Source organism: Carassius gibelio, chromosome A15, assembly GCF_023724105.1.
Source record: "Carassius gibelio isolate Cgi1373 ecotype wild population from Czech Republic chromosome A15, carGib1.2-hapl.c, whole genome shotgun sequence".
Lineage (NCBI taxonomy): Eukaryota > Metazoa > Chordata > Actinopteri > Cypriniformes > Cyprinidae > Carassius > Carassius gibelio.
Genome location: NC_068385.1, coordinates 10,675,013 through 10,698,633, shown reverse-complemented (window position 1 = coordinate 10,698,633; position 23,621 = coordinate 10,675,013). Strand labels below are relative to the sequence as shown.

The following is a 23,621-nucleotide window of genomic DNA, read 5'->3' as shown; positions in this document are numbered from 1 at the left end:
ATATATATATATATATATATATATATGTGTATATATATATATATATATATATATAAATATATATAAATTAAATCTAAAATGTAAATCAAATTATATAAGACCCATTTAAATAATAATAATAATAATTATATATATATATATATATATATATATATATATATATATATATATATATATATATATATACACACACACACTAATTATTTAATTATCTTCTTAATATTTGTCTCTTTTTCACATGATTATTTATTGTAACTCTGTGTAGTCACTTATTTTTGGGGTATTCTTTTGATTCTTATCTCAGATGTATTCACATTTTCAAGACTGAGCAGCATTCAGTGTAATAATTTAAGAATCACACATTGTAAACCAATATTTGTCAATCACTAATTTGAATATTTGGGGAGATGTGTGCCCCTCAGTGTCTATAGCTGTTTGAATGCTATCAGGCAGCAAGTTGATTGACGTCTTGGTGCTTTGTATTGAACTTATTCACTAAAACACTTTTTTTTTTCTCTGACAGACTAGCGTAGGGTTTCATTTAGACATGTCTGAAATGACACTGCAGCGTTCATGACTGGGAGGAGAGAATACGGTTCCCACTTACCCATAAGTAAATTGACATGATCAGATTACGTGCTCTTGATCAGAGCCACATGCCGAGGTGCATTGATTGAGTCTGCGGATGCCTTCCTGTTCATTTTCTCATGAACCGTTTGCAAAGTCTGCTCGTCTGAGGTGAAACATCCTCACACACACACACACACACTGCCTTGCTAACAATCTCGCACACATATGGTTTGAGTAAGGCAGTTATCTGAGCCACAGAAAAGTGTAGATTCCCACTGTCACCAAGGTGCTCCTCTGATGAGCTGTAAACGCTGACATGTTGTAAACTATTGGATCTGATTTCAGACAGCCTCATAGCGAGACGTTCAAATGTAGATTGGTTAATAAATGACATGCTTGAATGCTTTCACATTTTCTTTATAAATTTGTGATATTGCTATTATACAGCAGTGAATGATTTCGGTCATGATGTAATAGTTTGTAATCATACTGCGACTTTTGAAGTGAAATTAGCACATGGAACAAGGGGAAACACAAAACGTACCATTTTATAATGCAGTTTGAAGTCTTACGGTGAAAATACTCATACGGCAGAACGTCTGGTAATAGCTGAAAGTAACAGTAAATCTTGTGGAGTTTATTTTCTTTGCAGCACCTTGGTTTTAAAATAGTTATTTTAATTTGTTTTCTCTTTGTCCACCGGGATTGCATTTATCGGGCCCTTTTTGGCCTCTCCTTTTACTTACTCCCCCCACTTCAACTTGCAGTACTACTCCTTAGAAAGTGTGTATTTTAATAATGATAGCTTTGGGAATTGGCATAGGCAGACTTGACATGACAGCGCCTTCCCCCTAAGTGCGGCGGTACCGCCATTGTTTCTTTTCCTCTCCACTCATCTCTCTTTTTCCCCCTCCTCCCCTCCCATCCTAATCCCTACCTCCTGTGAACTACGCTCTTACAGGAGCGTGTCTGGGAAATCTGGACGAGCAAGAAAGACATGAATGGGTGAAACCAAATATATCAAAGTATTCCCAAACCGGAAGAGCACAACTTTTTTCGAAGAATTCAAGTCTTTCGCAGATGCTCCTAAAGCCTGGCAATTTCTCAACGGTTGACACTTTGGAACGTCCAGTGATATTCTGTCCCTGGGAATGTTTTTCGCATTGGCAGCTTTCAAGGTTGAATGTAATTCTTTTCGGTGGTGATTACGCATGGGTATCGCTTACATTTCATCGATACCGATACTGATATTGCTTACCGATAATGATACTTACAGATACTGTTATTCATAGTTTTTGGTGCAAAAAGATATGAAGTTGTTGAAAATTTCAAGTTATTTTGTTACCGCTTAACATTAGCAACTGTATTAATGTTCTTTAATCAAGAGCATTGAGTTATTTTTTCTGTTTTTTATTTTATTAACTTAGTTCAAACAAAAATGAAAATTGTGTCATCATTTACTCACTCTCAAGTTGTTTTAAACCTGAATGAGTTTCTTCTTCTGTTGAACATAAGTTATTTTGGAGAATGTGGGAAACTAAACAATTGCTGGTCCCCAGTGACTCTTACTTATTTATTTATTTTCCTTAGTCAGTGGGGACCAGCAACTGTTTGCTTACCCACATTCTTAAAAACATATATATATATTTTACGTTCAGTACAAGAATAAATACAAATTAATACATGTTTGGTACAACATGACAGAGAAAATAATGACAGAATAAAAATTTTGGGATGAACTATCCCTTTAATGACATGCTGCAGTATGTTTAGTACTGTCCCTTTAAAAGATGCACGCACCCATTTCTCTCTTGCCTGTTTACTTTTACTTTATACATAATTAACTGTGTTTATATGTAAACCTGTGTTTTTGACAGTATTAGCACAATCAGATGTTAACTAATGTAATTAAATAATCAGGTGCTGTTTGACTGGCATTTTAGTGTATGGATGCTTCGGGTGGATGCGCTCTGAATAAGCACATGTTAGAACAGCACGCTAAAAAAACATTTCACCAACAAGGCCTTAAAGCACACACGAATAATGTACTTTTGTGATTGCAAGTGCAGTGTCTCGTGAGTGTAACTCTATCTCTGAATTGACATTTGATGGGAATGTGTTGTAGCTGGAGCAGTGAGACATAATACAGTGCATTTCTTGAGGTAGTTGTTGTGTTTTGTTATGTTACTTGTGTTGCTTCCTTGGTTCACTATTACACTATTGCATATATTGCATCTGACACTGGTGTCGCTTAGTTTTGCAACAAGAGTCCACACTTTCGAACTTTTCAATCTTGCCGCGATTACTGACTGCACGCATATCTGGATATCACACGCTCGTCGAGCAAACGTTGGTCACATATTTCAGTGAAGGGAAATGACAAACACCAGTTTTTATTTTGTCGTTAACATTTAAGTATACAGAGATAAAACCAGTCCAGTATCGACCCAGTTATGCACCAATCCAGAAAATTCAGGTTCTCGGTATCCATCCCTAGTGGTGATGCGATTAAAAATGGGATGATGTTTGCTTAAGAGTGTTTTTTTTATGTTTATGTGTGCAAATGAACATAATAATGAATGGAAAGCATCAGCTTAGACGGATTGCTTGTGTTCATTGCTTTATCAGATGCAAATAGTGCAGCTTGGGGGAGAAAACCAAGATATCAGTGTGACCATGTGTGTGCCATTAGAAGAAAATGCAAATGGAGCGGAGTGAGCTTGAATTGAAGGTTTAGGTGACAGAGGGTGACTCTGCCGGCCTCTTGGAGTTAGGCCTGCGATTGCTGTGGATTTGCATTGATGGATCATCTTTCCATTGGCTTGTCATGTATCACTGCGAAGGCCATCACACATGCCATTAATCAAATGATGGCTTCATAAGCAGTATCGTTTTGACTGGCCAGGCGCCTTGCCTCTCTCCGACGCGCCATTCTTGAGGGTTTCAGCCAAGCCTGCCACACTAGGGTTGACTTCATGCGGCGGCTGAGTTTCACATCATCCCGTGCGAAGCGTCTGCTTTTTGAGGGCTTAAGCTTTGCCGTCGTGATGTTATTTGCGTGCGTGTCTGCGAGTGAGTTGGGTTTTGATTTAGTGGGGGTTAAAAAGTGCGCCGAGACTGAGCATGTCCTTCTTGGATGCTAAATTCATTAAGATTTTTCTTCCTCTACTCCTCGTCTTTGTCCATCAGAAGCACCATTATGGGTTTTCAGGCTGCTTCCTGTTCAAATTCCTTTTCTTTTCTGCTGCTCTTGCACACAAAAGGTGGCTGCGCTTGGGGTGTAGTGGTTTTGAAATGTGAAGGGCCCTTGAGATCCGGGCCCTGTGTGGAATGGCGCAGGGGTTTGTGTAATGTCTCCAGCCAAAGCAGACCTTTATCGAGGGCCATGAGGCCTAAATGGCCTCTCTTTGGTTAAGCACAAAGACAGCATTTCTAGGTATTAGAGAGACACAGTGAGGCTGGCTAATGATCTAAAACCCCTCCAACACTGTGGCACGGCTGCTCTCAGTGCTTTTGCCCTCAGATAATCAATGTTTTGTGTCTCAGGTATTTCTCCAATGCCCTGAATACCCTCTTCCTGGTGATATTACAATGGAAGCAAGGAAAATGTTCGCTGAGATTATTGGGCTAGTCTGAAATATTGTACTTTGAAAGAGAAAATAATTAGTGCAGTTAAATAAAAACCAAAAAGCAGCACTTGAATTTCGTCTGGAATATTTGTGTTAGGTACATCTGCATTATATTGTTTTTGCTGTTTTAAGGAGTGCATGGAAGCATGGATCAAATTGATGCCTCCTGTACTAGTTGGAATAAAACTTTGTATCTGTTGTTTATGTCTCTGAGAGGATATGCTATATTATCAATTCCATATGTGTATTTTAGCATGATCGGAATGCTGACCATTCAGCATTATTTTTAAGAAAAGACTTAACATGTGCTGTTTATTTTAAAGGATCAGTTCACTTCCAGAAGAAAGAAATCCTGATAATTTACTCACCCCTATGTCATCCAAGATTTTCATGTCTTTCTTTCTTTAGTCACAAAGAAATTAAGTTAAATTAAGGAAAACATACCAGTATTTTTCTCCATATAATGGACTTCAATGGTGAAATCAAAATTGACTGAAGGTCTAAATTGGAGGTCTAAAATACAGCTTTAAAGGGCTCTACACAATCATACGCGAGGAATAAGGGTCCTATCTATCGAAATGGTCATTTTCTTAAAAAATGAAAATCTATATACTTTTTAACCACAAATTTTCGTATTGCACAAACTCGACTTCACGCAATATGTTGGAAAGGTCACGCATGAAATGACGTAGATGGAAGTACCAACAAAGTTTTTACAAAGCGAACGTGTAAAGAAAGTCAAATACCTTTTACAAAAAAAGGTAAAACAACAATGTCGGACTATGGTGTTTTCTATCTTTTTGAACCGGAGTACACAGACAAAAAGCCAACTGCGCTTGATTTTTCCAATGTGATTTATGTAATGCGTAAATTTGCACCCACAGACACGTGGAACTATTGCAAGACGAGCATTTTGGATTAAAAAGTATGTATTTTATTATTTTTATTTTTTATTTTTAGAAAATTACCAATCGTTTCACTAGACCCATATTCCTCTGCTGGGATCGTGTAGAGCCCTTTGAAGCTGCATTCAATACTTTGGCCACTATTGAAGTCCATTATATGGAGAAAAATCCTGGAATGTCTTCCTCCAAATCATTCATTTCTTTCCGACTGAAGACAGAAAGACATGAACATCTTGGATGACATGGGGCTGAGTAAATTATCAGGAAATTTTTATTCTGGAAGTTAACTAATCCTTAAATTTAAAGTCTCTTAGTCTCACCAAGGCACAATGTATTTGATCAAAAATACAGTAAAAACAGGAATATTGTGAAATATTATTATAGTTTAAAAGAACTTAAACTTATACTTTTTTTTCAGCAGCTATTATTCCAGCGTCCTTTAGAAATCATTCTAATATATTGATTTGGTGATCAAGAAACTATTATTATTATTATTATTATTATTATTATTATAAATGCTGAAAACAGTCATTATGCTTTTTGTGTGTGTGAAAAGGAGTCTCGAATCAATGAATAAAAAGTTTTAAAGAAAAAATAACAAAAAAAGCTTTTATTTGAAATCGAAATCTTATGTATCATTATAAATGTTTATTCTTATTTGATAAATTTAATGCATCCTCGCTAAATAAAAGTATTAACATAAAAAATGTAGTATATGTGTGCCTGAAAGATTTTTATTGATACTACAAGTTCTCATTTCTTTAATTTTTTATTTCTTTCACAGCCAAAGTGACCAGTCAAGAATCCTATAACAACTTCACCAACAACAACATGGGTAACCCACGCCTGTCTCCATTACCCAGTTTGACGATCGTGCTTCCACTGGCTCAGATCAAGCAGCCGATGACCTTGGGCACCATCACCAAGCGCTCTGGGTGGGTTTCTCCACACTATTTTAACATTTAAAGGTATCATTATGAACCTTTTAATGTTATGTTACAATGCAAATCACGATAAACATTAATTTCAGATTAAAAATTTAATTCCAACTGAAGAGAAAAAAAAATATCCTGAACTCTCATAAATCATATCTGTGAAACTGAATTGCTTCTATGTGACTATGAAGATGAATTGCTAATACTTGAGGCTATATTCTGGCTGGATAAGAAGCCTGCTACTTATTTGACCTACTGGTAGTCTTTTGTCATTTTGCCATTTGGTGAGTTGTCACTTCAAACCAGCCATTTCAATGCACAAGGTACTTAAAGCAGGTAATATCTTTAAAAAGTATTGATTCATGCCATCGGTTAGTCAGGTTATATACGACGACTTTACACAGTTATCTTTTGTTGAAGGACAGACTGCATTTGTCAGTTGTTAAGCAGATCAGTGAAATGTTGTTGTAAGTCACTGGATATGTCAAGACCATTGCTGGAGATAGCTTTCTCTTTTGCAAGTACTGTGTCGTGGAATTGAAGCATGACATGAGTTTGCGTGAATTCTTGACTCGTGCTAGAGCACTTAAGTTTCATCAAACCGTCATTTGCCAGATGATTGCCTGAATTTACACAAACATGCAAACTTGTTTTTTCCCGCATATTAATCTTTGCTGTACTCTGTTGTTAGTTCCCAAGCCAGATGTATTACAATCACTGGACATACCATGTGTTCGCCCTCCATGTAACATGAACACGCCAGTAAAGACTGGTTGCCATATCAATGACTGCAGTGTACATTTACATACTGACTTGACATAATTATGACTTATTCCAAATGTTTATTTTTATTTAAATGCTATGTTTGAATGGGAAATATGCTAATGAAACAGTGGCAAAGCGGGTAAACTTTAAATAGGCAGATTTATACAAGGCCCTGCAGCTCATTGTCATGCAGAACACTTTGTGCTTAGATTGTTTTGAGGGCTCTCGCTCATCTAGTTTTGATTTGAAGAGTTGTCAAGAATGAATCAGTTTGAAGTTTGAATAATTCAGTCTAGTGTTTGGTTTAGTTTCTGGCTTTGGAGACATTATATGCTCTCAGTAGCCATTTAAACTGCATTTTTCAACAGACATGAGTCCAGGGCTGTGCATGTTGACAGAGTAGACGTCTTCAAGTCCAGTCCCATTTCATCCTTTCTCTTTCTCTCCTTAGCTGAGGCTAGCATACGTGGTGACAGACAAGAGATGTCCTATGTTGTTCGGAACCATGTTGTGTGTCTGTGTATATGCCAGTCAGTCAGCTGTTTCCCCACACCAACCTGTCTCTGCTCATATTGCCTTTGCCCATCAATGTGCCCAAAAACTCTACCCTCAGATGTTCTGCACTCAGAGCTGTTTCTGGGGAATGGCAGAGGAGCTGGCCACCACATGGGAGATCGTCCTCCTTACAGACAGTCTTTCTGTAATAATGCAAATGGACATTTGGCATGTTGGCTGAATCAAATATCCTGGCCCTGGAGAAAAGCATGGTGCGGGTTGAAATGCTTTTTACACAACTGCTTCCAAGTGAGCGATATAGTGCATTAAAGGGATAGTTTACCCAAAAATCAAAATTATGCCATTAATAACTTACCCTCATGTCGTTCCAAGATAAACTGAGGTCTCCTGGGTTTGGAACGATATTATTAATGTCATTATTAGAGTTATTAATGACATAATTTTGATTTTTGGGTGAACTATCCCTTTAACACAGTGTAAATTTGAGTGAACTTTGCAAAGCAGTTCTGATTTTTGGTGGCCTGATCCAATTTAATTTCCCAGTTTCATTTTCTCGCTTTGATTTGCTCCATATTTTTCAATTTATTTAGGTATATTTCAGTTATAATGTCCATTTTTCTCAAATACTGTATGTAAAAATTTATAACTTAAAGTCTTTACTAATGCTTTATAGAAAGATTCTAACTGTAAACCTTTTGTGCAATTCCAATTCAAAATAATAATTGACTTAAGATTCAGGAATTAGTCCAAAATGCTTTTCATTACTTTAGTATTTAATGAATTTTGGTATAGTATTTATTTAAAAAAATAACACTTTATTGCATTATCTGTCTTAGTCTCTTGTTATTTTTATTTAAATGTTTCTTAGATTAAAAAAAAATATATTTTATTTGATTTTAGTTTTAGTCATTTTAGTACTTCAGCTTATTTTATTCAATTAGTTTCCTGTTGTATTTTTTTTTTCATTCAGCATTTATATTTATGCATTTTGTATTTCAGCTTTATTTCAGCTAACTAACTATTTGAAGTTTTTTTCTCTCTTTACTTTAAACAGTAGTAACACTGTTTTGGATTTGCTTAAACAAGCTAAGTGCTTCGTTCAATGTTCAAAATCACATTATGTACTTTTACGTTCTACTAGGTGCTTGAGTATATATATATTTATGTCTATTTTGCTAATCAAGTTTTATTATTACTATTATTTTCTCCAATCTATAAACAAAGTGGAATGGGGCTAGAACACAAAAGTTTCAGATGGCCAACCTCTAGTCCACACATCCAGTAATTCTGTGTTTTGATCCAGACTTTTAGATCTTTTATTCCAGCGTTAATTCAGTATTAATGCTCATCTAATACTCACTGAAAACTCTTGTCTTGAGAAGTGTCTGGTCCCCTCAGATAAGGCAGCAGTGTGAGTCTCACACTATGTTAATGTACTGTGCCATTCCAGGAGCTGTGCTACTGTCTGACCTTCTTTTTCTGCGAACCACTTCAGCTGTTCTCTTGATTTCAGCTGTCAAATCAGTCAGCACAATGAGTCCTGATATCAGCCCTGATGACTTCATCTCCCCTTTTCCATGTGTCTGCTAAGTGATGAGTAATCTTTCTTCTACATAACCTCCATTTGTTCTTTAATTCCTCCTCCAGAGTCACTTCATCAGCCAGCTTAGTACCATTTTTAGACCATGTTTACTTGAATATTGAAATAGTTAGACTCTAGTGATGGTTCTAAAATAACTTGAATCTCACAGATGCTAGTAGTGTTTCAGTAATGACTGAATGATCACTGTTTTGGTGAGCATTGGAAATCGCATTAGAGTGTGGGCTTTGAAGAAGCATATTTTATGGAAAGCATAATAGATGTTCTCTCTTGCATTGAGTCGTGGGCTTCAAAAATGAGGTTGCTGTGGGGTTGTTTTAGTCCTGTTTCAGTTCTATTTGTAGTTTACACAGTTTTACCATTTATCTGTGAAATTACATACAATTTCTGGTTAGATCTTTTATGGTTTTATTCCTGTAAATGGTAATTAAACTTACTGTTAACCTATTAACAGTTTTTATTTTCGTAGTGTTTTTATAATATTTTACATTTAAAATGACACATTTTTTATAGTGTACTTAAAACTCTTTTTATTGCCTCTTTGTAGATCTGTAAATTAAATAAAATAAAATAAACTAAACAAATTTGCACAAATCTTTTTGCTGGACAGATTTAAACTATTTGAATCACTGGGCTGAATCACACACCCCACCAATAACTGATGGTGTTCTTTCTTATTCAACAGAGTGTGAATGTGCGTGTTTGCTGGGTGGCAGGATCTGACCTCACAGATGTGGTATGCTTAGTGTAATACGTGAATTGAGCAGCTTTTTGGCCATTGTCTCATAGTGCCATAATGACTGTTCGCATAAAGAGATCGGGTAATACCCAGCCATGTTACATGTTACAGTCTAAGCATTTGCTCAGATCACCTCATTTTAATGCCTTTGGATGTGCAGCATTACGCTCACGGAAATCAAAGAGATAAACATGCAAAAGATTATTCTGATGAAGTGGGGTTGTTGCCCTCGATGCTCACTGCCTGTCATGTGATTTCTTGCTTCCTGTTAACAGGCTTTTTTTTTTCCCACTGTAAACATTTTTCAGGAATAAAGACCCTCATGGCACTCTATGGATTTGGATAAAATCTGCTTATTCTCTTGCTTTTTATGTTATTGTTATGGTTTGCTGTCAAGTCTGATCTTATTAGAAGTGCATGAGCATGTCATGTGATAGATAGTACAGTGTTGTCCTACTTATTTTAATGTAAATGTGTCCCTTAATCTTTTATAGACATTTAATAACTCAGTTGCACTAACACCAAACCGATCATCAGTGCTGCTAAACAAACCCAGGTTTAACATGTTTCCATCTCCATGGAAACCATTAATTTAGCAGTGGCGTCCATCCATTTGCCCAGCTGGATATTTGTTGAGTCCATTCAGCTGAAGGGTCTCACTCTGTGCCACTTGAGACGCAGCTAAGCAACTTTTTGTTTTTGCTCGGGCTGCAATGTTTGAATATCTTAAGCCCTATGTGCGATTATGATTATTTTATTATCCAGAATTTCAAACACAATAGCAATTATAAGTTAAACTTAGCCAGAAAATCACTCATCTCCTCACCTGATCTGGGAAATTCTTCATGATAGCTGTTTGCCTATGAGAAAGATTCGGTGTCTGTGTAAAACTGTAAGGTTTTGTTTCACAGACAGTGATTCACGACTACTGAATAGTAAACCCATTCAAAGGGCCGCAGAGTGTCTGACGACTTCTGCCAGAGTTGGATTTCATGTCCTTTTTTATTGCTTTTGGGAAACACTATTGGCAGTAAAATGTTTACGGTCATCCATTGCTCTGGCTGTATATCAGGGAACCACTTCTCCTTTCTACTAACCCTTCAGCATAAAACAGCATCTTCCACAGCATCTTACTTCAATTAAACCACTATTGAACTTCTATTGAACTGTCAGACTGGCAGAAACTGACCTCATGTCTCCCGCGTCCCTCCTAAATACCACCAATGGAGTTTACTTTAGACATTTGAGGAGAATTGCATTATATTGAGTCCTATTGTTGGCATTTTGATCTGGTGTAGTAGTAAAATATGTTAAAACGCTATTTTCATGGCTTTTTAACTTATGTATCATTAAACGGTGAACAAAGTCAAATCAATAATTATGCTTTTCTCATCTATCTCTGTGTATCTGTCCCTTCATGAAGACCCTACCTCTTTGGGGCTGGATGTTTTTCCATTAAAACTCCATGGTGAGTTTTTCCAATTCGCTCCCAGCATGCTTTGTCCTCGCTTCAGCAAACGACTGCGTTCATTCCATCTTTCATTCGTTTCCAAGAATTTTTTCACATTTTTTTTTTCTACTTTAGTTTATTCTAGCACGCTGTGGGGAGAACCAAAGGATGTTTTTAATTGTTCCTTTTTTTCTGTTTCTGTATGCGGATTTGATGTTTGGCTTTTTGATGTTTTTTGTTTCTGTTTTTGTAATCGCTAACCTGATTTGTTTTAATTGAAAATGTTGAAAAGTACTGTACAGAAAAACGACCGTGAGAGGAATGTTAGTGAATTATATTTTGTTGGTCATAAGCATGTCTATTACATCAGCTTGGCGTTTAAGTTAGTCAGTGTCGTTGAATTCATGGGAGAGAGAAAAGAGTTTTTGTTGCAGAGTTCATCGCAAAATATTGTGTTTTGCTACGTTAGAAAACATCAGAGCTCTGTTTGTCAGTCTATGCTGTGGTTTAAACGAACCTTCCCTTCAAAGTGATCGTTCCATTCCTGTTTTTTTCCCAAACAAACGAAAGAGATTGTTTATTCAAAAATGCTTGTGTTCACATTCATATTGTTGTCGTTATGATTTTATTGACTGGTGACATTTGGAATAAGGGTGAAAAAAGTTTTGGTGCGCCGTGCACCGCTCTGGCCAATGGGTGAGTCAGATGTGTGCAATACGTTTGCAGTCATTCATCTTCTTCACCCTTTAATTTGATGTGACAATTTTATTTGGGCAATGTATAATCATTGGCTTGAGTGTATATGGAGAATTTTTTTTTTTTTTTAAATGCAAAATCTAAGTTACTTTACTATCAAAAGGGGGGTGATTATTATTGAAGCAATGCATAATTTTGCTGCAAATATTACAGTTAAGAATTAAAGCAGGAAAATGTTTTATGTGTGTGTGTATATATATACACAACTTCAAAGATTGAACCTTTATGAATGAACTTTTTAATATGAATCACATGTTCTGCTGTCCTTCCTCTGGCTTGAATTTCAGCTTTTGCTGTGGTATCCTCTCATACGTTTTAATTAGATCTTTTTCCTGCAGTGCTGTACTGTGATCTCAGAGGACGTATGTGTTTCAAAGCTTTATCGTTAACCTGATAAATCTTAATATTCCCCAAAGCTTCCTCTTGACTGGGCTATGCACATTAATGTGGGAAACAACTGGAGCTCCGCATTTCATCGGAATCATTTGATTGATTTAGATGTTGCATTAAATGTTAATTGGTTTTCCTTTTAGAGAACAGTGTGTTTAATATCACATGTAAGTATTAAGTATCATCAAGTGTTCCAAAACAAAACACTCTCACGCAGGAAAAAGATGGAAGATCGCAGCTCAAATAAAAATGGTGGAACATAAGATTTTATGATTAACAGCTTAGGAGACATGAATTAAAACTAAATATTTAATTAAACCAAAAGTATAATGCTTTTTCCGCTTCCTGTTAATTTACTGCATTTTCAAATCATTGTGAAAAGAGAATCCGTATAGGCAGTTGACTTCTAATCATTTGTTAGATGTATAAAACAATATATTTTATATACTGCAGAATTTTCGCATGATTTGGATTATACATTATGCTATAAATTTATTTCTGCATGGAGAAAAATCATGCATTTTTACTTCTCAAACTGATTGTTGTTCTCTGTTTGCAGGATAACAGAGATCTTGTGTAGCTCAGGAAAGGTTTTGATTGATGTAGGTTGTGAATACTCACCCCATCCCCCCGCCCCCTTTCTTTTATTTTTGAAAGTGTCCTCTACTCAGAAGAGCACGGAATGTAGAAGTACAACAATTCTCAAAACTTGGTGGCTTGTAAATACCACAGACTGCTGCGCTAACACCTGGGGAACACACATTTTCCGATAGCTCTCTAAGGAAAAAGGAAATCAAGCCGAAGCAGGCACCTTCCTCAACAATATCCCAATGAGCTGGAACACTGGAAATGGAGGGGAAAAGTTTCTGTTTTTCTTTTAGCTTTTGATGCCGGCCTCCCAAATGGCTACCACGGTGTGTGTGGACCATGGCCGTGTGCCCGAGCCGTGTCGGAGGAAAAGCTGCAGTGAGATAATAAATGTGACGTTGAGAGAAATGTCTGCATTTCGTGAGCGCTGTAACACAGACCCCGCTGGCTGACGTACAGCGACCATATGGTCAGCTTGTCACGGCAAGTCCCCGATAAGTTCAAATGCGAGCCGTGCTCCTTTTTTTTTTTGTTTAAAGCCCACCATTAGTTTGAAAACAAATGAAGGGGCCGCCTTCCCCCCTGATGGCGCCTCGTCTGTGGCCCGGACGGTAATGTGGCCGGGCTTTGATGGTGGACATCACAGATTGAATTATGCCCTTGAGGAAAAGCTATTAACTCACGTCAAGAGTCCTCATATGTTAAATTAAAAGTGGAAATGACATGGAAGGAGTCTTTTCAGTGAATTAGTTAAAGAGAGAGAGAGAAAAACACTCTAGAAGCAGCAAGGGAAATGCCAATAGGGGGAAAACAAAATTGGCTTCTGTTTAGTAACGTCTGTCTTCCCTTCTCCTCCATCTCACTAAACATGTTTATGTTTTATAATTTATTGATTTTCGGATACATTTTTGTGTAAGCCGCTCCCCATGCCAATATTTATTTAGAATAATCCATTCGCTCAAATGGCCCGCTGAATCACTGCAGCTTGAGTCATACTAGCCACTTTAAGTGAAACCCAGAGGGAAAGAGTGATTTCAAATACAGACAAACCAACTCCAGCGGTCGCTTCAAGGAAATTCAGATGCAATGCAAGTGTAAAGTGCACTCAAATAAGAACATGTTGACCAAATCATCTGCTGACCAAAGCCTCTTCAAAGAGCTTTTACCATAGTTGGCCAGCTTTAGTCCCACCGCTAGGAGATGAGCGCTCAAAGTTATGCCCAGCTTTTAACTCAGACTGGATCTTTGCAGTGCTTTGCGTCCGTCTAATCATCATTACTGGCATGACATTATATACCTTTCAAGAATATTTCCAGATTTATTATGCAAAGCACTTAGAAACGGATACAATTTCCTCTCAGATTTGCGGCGGACAGTGTCAGCCTGTGATTTCAGTGTTCAGTCGCAATGAGTTTTCTTTGGTTTTGTTATTAAGAACATCTGTGCACCCATCCTTTACAGTTCTCCTCCAAGAAAGTGCATCAGCTTCTCCAAAACCTGAAAAAGCCAGCTCTTCACCTGCATCCCAGACTGGAAAACTTCTAAGCTCCTTCACTTTCCTCACTGCCTTGAGCTCCATGTTGGAACAGGAAGGATTGAAATGCTTCTTTGAGCTACTCTCAGTGTTTTTCTCTACATTCAGGGATGGTCGGGGCAAAGGAAGCAGCGTTTCTAAATATTTGAGGTTATCAAAATATCTGTTGTCTTTTCTCCTCGATATCCCACTTGGGATTCCTGGTTTTATTAGAGGGAGAAAAAAAGGAAACCGCGCTCTTTAAATCCTGTGGCGGCTGAGCATGTTTATTTCGTGCCGTGTCCTATGTTCTACGCTGACAGACAGCGAGACGTTCTCTGTTGCTCCAGCCAAGGTGATATACAGACAAACCGCTCGTTTCTCCCCATCAGCGGCTCACACCGCTCAGATATTTAGTTTTTCACTTCACCTCCGTCCAACACCAATAAATATGTGCCAATATCTCTCCCTGCTTTTCTTTACTTTGTATTTTTTGTCTTTAGCCCTTCCCGACTAGCAATCCTCGCCTGGTGTCGGCTAAACAAAGATGTCAACATCACTCCTCATCCTGAGAGTAATTTACGACTTGATGACAGTTTTAAGGGAAGTGACAGAGTGAGAGTGCAGCTCAGCAACAGGTCACTCAACACCTATTAGTGTAATGCAAGTCTTGAAGAGTCCCGGTTCAAACACTGGACAATTCATCCACATTAACTCTCAGTCCAGACTCCACAGTCTGCAACAATTTCATTACAATCGGCAGTTTTGTTTTATCTTCTCTTTCCATGCATAATGACTAGGGCTTTCAATCGATTGCATATTTGAATTGAATGAATTACATGATCTGATGATGATGATGATGATGATTTAATACAATTCATAGCAATTAATCACATATATCAGGGGTTGCAAACTAAAAGGAAGTGTCTGCGGTACTGGGATTAAATATTTAGTTTAAATTAAATGATATTACATTAAATTAGAGATGTTCATTAGGTTAATGCATGTACAGGTTATAACAATATTACTATTTTATTTTTCCAGAAAATATACTAATCATTCGATTTAGCTTTAAAACAGTAGAAAAATTGGAAACTTCCATTTAAAAGTTTTTTTTTTTTTTTACTTATGCTTATCTAGGCTGCATTTATTTGATCAAAATACAGTAAAAAAAAAAAACAACTAAAAAAAAACAACAACATAATATTGTGAAATATAAAAATGTTAAATAAAGTTTTCTATGTAATAAATTCTTAATATATTTTGTACAAAAAATACTAAAAAAATACAACAAAGGATTGCATCAGAAATCAGTACATAGTTTTTTTTTTTTTTTTCCTGTTTTTCATAATTTTGTGCATCGAGTACTCCGTATTTAGGATGCCGTGTCAAGTATTTCATCCATTCTGTTTCTCTTCTTTTCTCTTCATGGTTTTTGAATGCACAAATGTGATCCGTGTGAATGGCACATTTTGTGGATTAAGTGTGGTTTGAGATACAGCCGAGGTTCCACTCACTTTTTTTTTTCTTAATTTTTTATAATGTAGAATTGGATTAAGTTCAGTTCAGTGATTTAGTTGCATTACATTTAAACTCATAATAATTTGTTGCTCCCAATCATAGCGGATGGTACTGTATCTGAGGTGTGGTTCTGTGTGAAACAGCTGATAGTCAGTGTTTTGGGAGTCTCTTGTATGTTTGAGAAATGGAGGGCAGGTTTTTACATTTGGACAATAACACCACATGGCTTCTGTTCTAGAATTAATTCCATATGTGAGTCCTTATCTCCCAGCTTATGACCCCTTTTCTCCTTGTTTTTTTTTTTTTTTTTTTTTTTTTTTTTTTTTATCTTGGTGACTAGGTCCTAATAATTTTTCTCAAATTCCAAGACTAAAATGAGGCCTTCCAAAGCAGCTTAAAAGCTTCCATTTGAAGCAGCTTGATAAGCAAATGACCACATTATGTTGTATCTGTGACTCCTGGAGTTTACTGTATATGTATGTGTTGAGCTTTAACAACATCATTATCTCCACAAAACAGAAATGTAAAACATCAGATTGCAGTTTTCTGGTGTCGACAACTGTGGTGAAATTGTGCTCACTAAATACAACTTAATGTGGTTCTTTTGGCCAATACAAAGTGAAATAAGAATTCTGTTGAAAGCAACATTGTTAATAATATGCATTTTACTGCACATTTAAAAACAGTTTCTCATTAACATATGTATACAAAAACATATTGTAAATTGTGTCTTCCAGATTACACTTAAAACTTAAAAAGTGTAATCTTAAAACATGCAAAAACAAATTGTGAAGTACTTGCATGAAGTATGAATGTGTAATATGTTTATTGTATACAAGCCCAGTATTTTGTTTGTGGATGTGCATTTTTTGTTTCAAACTCTTGAGCGATTTCATTCATATGCAGGAAATTTTGTCTTGATTATTTTTTTACATCCCAACTGTGTCTCTTTTCTTGTCAGTAATGTGGCTTTAATTTTTCTGTTTTACTCTGGATGCCAGTCACCAAAAGCAGTCTTTCTTTCTTTTTTGCTTTCTCTTTCTCACTCTCTATATACTTATTGTACTTATTGTCATTCGTGTTTTTTTTTTTTTTTTTTTTTTTTATGTAGCAAGTCCAAGCCACCTCCCCAGATCTCTCCCAGTAAGTCCAGCGGTGGGGAGTTCTGCGTGGCTGCAGTCTTCGCCTCCTCCCGCTCTTGGTTCATCACCAACCCCAACATGAAGAGAGAGAAAGGTCTGACATGGCTTTTTTTAGACATTTTTTTTAAGCTTTAACATGTTTGATTATTGGCGGTTTTATATATATATATATATATATATATATATATATATATATATACATACACACAGGTGATGGTCATATAATTAGAATATCGTCAAAAAGTTCATTTATTTCACTAATTCCATTCAAAAAGTGAAACTTGTATATTATAATCATTCATAACACACAGGCTTATATATTTCACGTTTATTTCTTTTAATTTTGATGATCATAACTGACAACTAAGGAAAATGCCGAATTCAGTATCTCAGAAAATTAGAATATAACTTAAGACCAATACAAAGAAAGGATTTTTAGAAATATTGGCCAATTAAAAAGTTTGAAAATTAAAAGTATGAGCATGTACAGTTCTCGATACTTATTTGGGGCTCCTTTTGCCTGAATTACTGCAGCAATGTGGCATGGCATGGAGTCGATCAGTCTGTGGCACTGCTCAGGTGTTATGAGAGCCCAGGTTGCTCTGATAGTGGCATTCAGCTCTTCTGCATTAATGGGTCTGGCAAATCGCATTTTCCTCTTCACAATACCCCATAGATTTTCAATGTGGTTAAGGTCAGGCGAGTTTGCTGGACAATTAAGAACAGGAATACCCTGGTCCTTAAACCAGGTACTGGTAGCTTTGGCACTGTGTGGAGGTGCCAAGTCCTGTTGGAAAATGAAATCTGCATTTCCATAAAGATGTTCAGCAGCAGGAAGCATGAAGTGCTCTGAAACTTCCTGGTATACGGCTGTGTTGACCTTGGACCTGAGAAAACAGAAGCAGTTGACATGGCACTCCAAACCATCACTGACTGTGGAAACTTTACACTGGACGTGGATTGTGTGGGTGCACCGGTCCTGTGCAGAGAAACACATGGAGTAGACGTGGTGGGACTGTTAACAGCACGCTGTATACTTACCCCGGACTTGTGAGCGTCAGCCCGGGATGATTCCAGCGCAGCTCTCCGCTCTCTCAGCAGGGCCTGCCTCACCTCCAGGTCGCGAATCTGCTTCTACACGGCCTCGAGCTCGAGCTGCACCGAGTGTGCACAGCTCAAACATGTCCTCACCTGCAATCAAAGGTAGACATTCATCCGCCATTAAAGCAATTAACCGTGAGTACAGCAATGGTAATGTGTGTGAATAGAGTATTAGCAATGTAAGCACGTTTAGCAACAAACACCCTTGCTGATGCTAACGGGCTATAAGCTAATAGCGGACCCGGGAGATCAAGATAAAACTAGTGACAGCGAGGCGCTCTGATTGTTTTTATTGTAGAATACAATAGAGGGTATATTCACATGTTAAATAAACGGAAACGATGGTGTATAAAATTGATTTTTAAGTTAAAAATAGTCGATAAAAAGAATATAGTGGTGGAGCTCAAACGCAGTACAGACGCCAACAACAATTACCTATGGCTGCAACATGAAACTGCTGACGACATGCTAGGTCGAAGGAAGAGGCTCGATATTTGTGTGTTATAGTTAGCAGCGGTCTGTTATCAAGAAATAAAATAGTGTGTGAGTAGAAAGAATTCGTCCACACGTCACTCAAAAAAAAAAAAATAATAATAATAACTTTTTGATGATATTCTAATTATATGACCAGCACCTGTATATGTTTAATTCTTTTTTCCTTTAAGTGGTAACAGATGTAACTGCAAACAACAAATCTTAATCTTCAATAACTTAGTCTTGACTTTTCTTCCCTGTTAGATCAGTCTCGGCAGGCTGTTGTTGAATCGCTGTACATCCTGAGTTGCTACGGAAACCTGGTGGAGCACGTGCTGGAGCCTCGTCCAATCAGCACGGTGCAAAAAATAGGCGACGACACGCCTCTGGAGCTGAACACCTGTCCGAGAGCCTGTTGGAATCTAGCCAGGTCTTGCCCCGGGGCTCTCAGCACCACACCTATTTACCTGCTTTTACACTTCACCTTCAGTCCGACATAAGCTCCTGACACGACCCACTGCAGTCATATCATTTACATAAAACAGCTTATATGGCGCCTTAATGAGGGCAAGCAAATAATTAACATCACCGACCCAGAGCTTAGTCATAATGCAATAATACTTGTGGCCAAGTGAAGAAAATGGAAACAGGCAGGGGTAGCTCTCAGAATGGCTTTCTGATCTGATTGTACATGTTAAATGATTGTATGTACTTAGCTGTATAGCTCGTGTGCCCACATGAGACGGGAGAAATGGAAGGTCTGCTGGGCTGCGGAGAGTTTGAGTCCATTATAGCTCAGCTGGAGACTGTTATATACATCTGGCCCTTTGAAATGCACTTCCTAAATTGATTTCTGTGTTTGTTTTGAGTAGGACACTGCAGTGGAATGAACTACAACCACCTTTCAACAGCAACCACCCCTTGGTGCTTGCCTCAGACTTTGTGCAGTACTATCAATACCTCCTGGCTGGATGTAAGTATCTGTGTCTCACTGGAGATGTTTGTTTTTAACCCTTATCGGTGCACCACAACATGTAGAACGTTTAACTCCATTGCTCCTGTCTGCCTGTTCTTGAGCGATTGCAGAGATAAATCCTTTCCATTTAAAGTAGCAGTTGATGAAGCGCTTTTATTTATTTTTATTTTGTCTCCATTGGTGTTGTGAATCAGGCCTTCGTCACTCACTATTACATACATGCCTTGAAACTCATCATAGCGCCAAATTAACCCAGCATTCAGATTAAACCAATTAGTATGGCTTTAAACTCATGTAATTTAATAACAATTGCATAGCGAGCGCAAGCACTTTTGGTTGACGTATGAAAGGAATGCAACTCGAGGGCAGAAGGCTCACGGATGACCACACATCTAATATATTTTGAATAAGTCAGCATTGTTGCGTTAGCTGGATAATCATAAACATTAATGAGTAATTAGCTGTCTGGGTCCTTTAGGCCAGGCTTCACATTTCTTCTCTGCCACTAAAGCCCAAGTGCTCAAGGCTAAACGGGTAGAATATTCTCTGGAAGTCGGTCTAATCACCGTGCATGTGTCAGAGTGATGAAATAGCCATGCATGAGCAGTCGTGGCACTCTGCATGGATGCGGTCCACCAGGGGGCAAAGAAAGGCATAATGAGCTTGTTCAGTGCATTGATGCTAATGTTTAATTAAAGAAAGGCAGAGATCTTTGCATGGTGCACTTCTGTTACAGCTGAACCTCACCAACCTGATACTCAGGAGAGTATGTGCACATGCATGTGGACGTGTTTGTCCTGCGCCCCCGGCCCACGACGTGCCACTTTTGATTGCTTGCTGTGTTGTGTCACACCATGAGTAGCAACCACTGATGCATCCAGTGTCTGAGGGTTTTCTCAGTCTGACTAAAATGGCATCTAATTTTAGTAGATGAAAATAGAATTTCAGTTCAAAAGTGCAAAATATGAATATATTCTAAATATTAATTTAAATGTATTAACAGGACTATGTCTGTGATTGGGTTATTGACTATAACTGACCATGATTCGGTTATTTGAAAAACTATTTTAAAACTCTTTTTTTTTTTTTTTTGAACTTGCAATGTTTTTTTGTTTTTTTTATATCATAATGATGCACTTTTTTTCAAATTTAATTTACACATCTGATCACAGCAACCACTGTCGTATTCGAGTTGTCAGACAAAATTTTACGCAAGCTTATTTTTTCTTGTCGTCATTTTTGTATTGAAATCATTTTTCTACTTCTAAATCAAGAAACCCTTTATTACTAAATGTTTCAATTAATACATGAATTAGATCACTGAGGTCTTCTCAGCAATGTAGTTATAGGCAGGAAGTGACGCAACTTCTTTATGTAAGAAGCATAAAGAAGCCGTAGCTGGGCATTTATGTTATCAGGCTGTTGTTTTCTTTGTAATTACTTTGTTAAAGGCCACCTTGAAAGGCGAGAATAGAAAGAAAGATGGCGGAAGAGAGCTGGAGATAGCAGAGGGGAATCAGTGGCAGACTGTTCCCAGGCTCAGCGGTCTCAGAAAGGGGCGGGGTGCATGCCTTTACCCTCAGCTCTGAGGACTCGCAGCGAGCAGGGCTTTGTGATTGACAGCTCTGGTCTTGCTTCTAGATTGGATGACCTGGCTGATTAAAAATGCAGCATGTGGACGGTAGGGTCAGAGGAGCTGGAGCCTGCACGACTGGTGATAAAAGCAACCGTGGCGCCACTTCTTGGTCACTATCTCCACCTGTCCATCTGCCCAGCGTTTGGCAGCACTCGGGAAGGGGAGCATTACCCAACCACTGCTGATGATACCCAGATGATGGGTAGATAACAAGGACACGCTGGCCCAGCGAAGCTCCTTTGGTCCAACTGACAGCGCTCGGGGAATCCTCAGCTTGCGACATTAGCTGTCATTGAGCAGAGAGAGTGGCGGCGGTGTGTCTGAGAGCGCTCTAATGAATGAGCCCAGATTTCATAGGGAAAGGTGTGAGGGTTTCAGTCAAAGCTGCAGGAAGGTGCAGCTCGTGACCTTTACAACTTACACACTGCATTTAAATCTTTCACTGTATTGTTGGAACAAGCGAGCAGAACATCACCAAATGCATCTGGGATTCTATAGCTGTCTTCAGAGTATACTAAATAAATAAGTTAATAAACTTTGTCTGTTTTTATTTTTTAAAAGTTAAACATCTGATGCAAGGGTTTCTAAGTCTACTGACCTTTTGCACTTTAACCGAACATTTTAATTTGTATAGAAAATGGCAACATAAAGAATAAAATTTTACTATACTGTAGATCAACCAATGGAAAAAATGCAGAAAAAAAGAATGAAATAATTTATTAGTTTAATATTTATGTAAATATTTAGATGTTTACATATTTTTTATTAACATATTAATACGATCTATTTATCTGTCTGTGTGTGTGTGTGTATAAATAACTAAATATACATATAAACATACATATTTTATTAGTTTAGGAAGAATGGATGAATTCATTAAATAATTGACTCTTTTATTGTATAAATAAATAAATCTATTTATTTATTTGTTTGTTTGTTTGTAATATGGGGGGAAATAACAGCAGTACCACAATTCTTCACACCCCTCGTTGATAATTTCATATGCATAAAAAGTGGCCATACACATCATTCATTAAAATAAAAATATTAATATTAATTAATACAAAATGTGTACATAACTAAATATCTAAATGAAACATACTTACAAATTTACATATTCTCTTTTTCACTTTTTCTCTTTTATGTAGTTATGAAAATACTTATAAATATTTGTTTTATTTATTGTTATTAGCACAATTGTAATTAGTATTAGTAATTTACTGTATCTGTTAGTTTATCAATTCATTAAGTTGTTTAAAATGATAAGTGTTCTTTTATTCGAGGTAGATTGGGGAACATAACTACAGTAAAAGCATCAATGTTAACAAAACCTAGTCTGGCTTCTTTTTCCAGGTATCAGTATGCACACCGTTATGCACCTGAACAAACATTATTTAACAGAAAGCTCACTTGAACATGGTTTGTGTGTTGGTGGCCAAAGCAAATCTGTAACCAGGCTGTGACTGTGATTCTGCAGGTTTATGTGGTCAGGGTCTGTTTCCTGTCCTTATTCTGTTGCTCACACTCTAACTCACAACAGATAAACTGCTCTTAACCGTCCAGGAGCCCTCGACCTCTTAAGCCCGGCCATTATGAACCCACTGTAACGTGATCTACAGAGCCTGCTACTGTTCTTACGCTTCAATTATTTATTAGTCAACACTTATTGTGCCCCTGGGCTTTAGATAGAGGGGAGGAGGAAGGCCAGAGCTTGATTGTGTTTAAGAGGTAACATGCTCTGGCTCTGTTCTGACCCATCAGAGGTCGGGAAGTCACTCTACGATTTATGTCCGCATAATGCAGCTTGCTGGGATAGCGGAGACCGTGATTTGTAAGTGGCTAGTGTTACTGTGATTGAGTGGGATGGATAGCGAGCAGATTTCCCCTTCAAGTGGAGGTGTCGGTGTATCTGTTACTCGCACAGTAGTGACTGCAGCAGGAACACCTCATCCAGTGTGTCTGAACACCTGGTGTGTGAGCACTTATGTCTGCGAGACAGATAGAGAGAAGAAGCGACGGGCTCCTAGTGTCCTCCAGATGAGGGCTTGACATCTTTAGTATTCTCTGCTGTATTATGTACATTGGTAACAAAGGCATGTGTTTGCCTGGAGGTGGGAAGGAAGACCACTGATTGTGCACATTAGTCTGAATACTTGGCGCTGGTTAGCGAAGCCTCCAAGTGCTCCAGCTGTCACTGCCCATGCTGTCTCTGCTGCTGAAAGCTCGCATACCAAACCGCACTGTGAACACTTTTGTTGGCTTTCCACAGCCCAAAAATGCTAATTACCAATTAGGTGTTTAATTGGTGCACTTCTTACGGAGTCTTCATGGAAAGAGCTGAAGATTTTATTATTACTGTTTGCTCTTTATTGTTAGCAAGATGACCCATTATTATTTTGTGTTGTGTTGTTATAT

The 23,621-nt window shown here is 37.6% G+C and overlaps 1 protein-coding gene across 10 annotated transcripts in view; it reads left to right on the top strand.

The window, feature by feature from the left end:
- Positions 1–23,621, top strand: part of LOC128029170 (BCAS3 microtubule associated cell migration factor) — a 223,762-nt gene that overhangs the window by 73,168 nt on the left and 126,973 nt on the right. For all 10 annotated transcript variants that reach the window (XR_008187304.1, XM_052616769.1, XM_052616768.1 and 7 more), the window contains exons 16-19: positions 5,889–6,039; positions 16,989–17,113; positions 18,859–19,024; positions 19,467–19,567. Coding sequence is in view for 9 of the 10 variants with exons in the window: in XM_052616769.1 (XP_052472729.1) it covers positions 5,889–6,039; positions 16,989–17,113; positions 18,859–19,024; positions 19,467–19,567 (543 nt within the window). In the remaining variant the exon portion in view is untranslated. The remainder of the gene's footprint in view (positions 1–5,888; positions 6,040–16,988; positions 17,114–18,858; positions 19,025–19,466; positions 19,568–23,621) is intronic.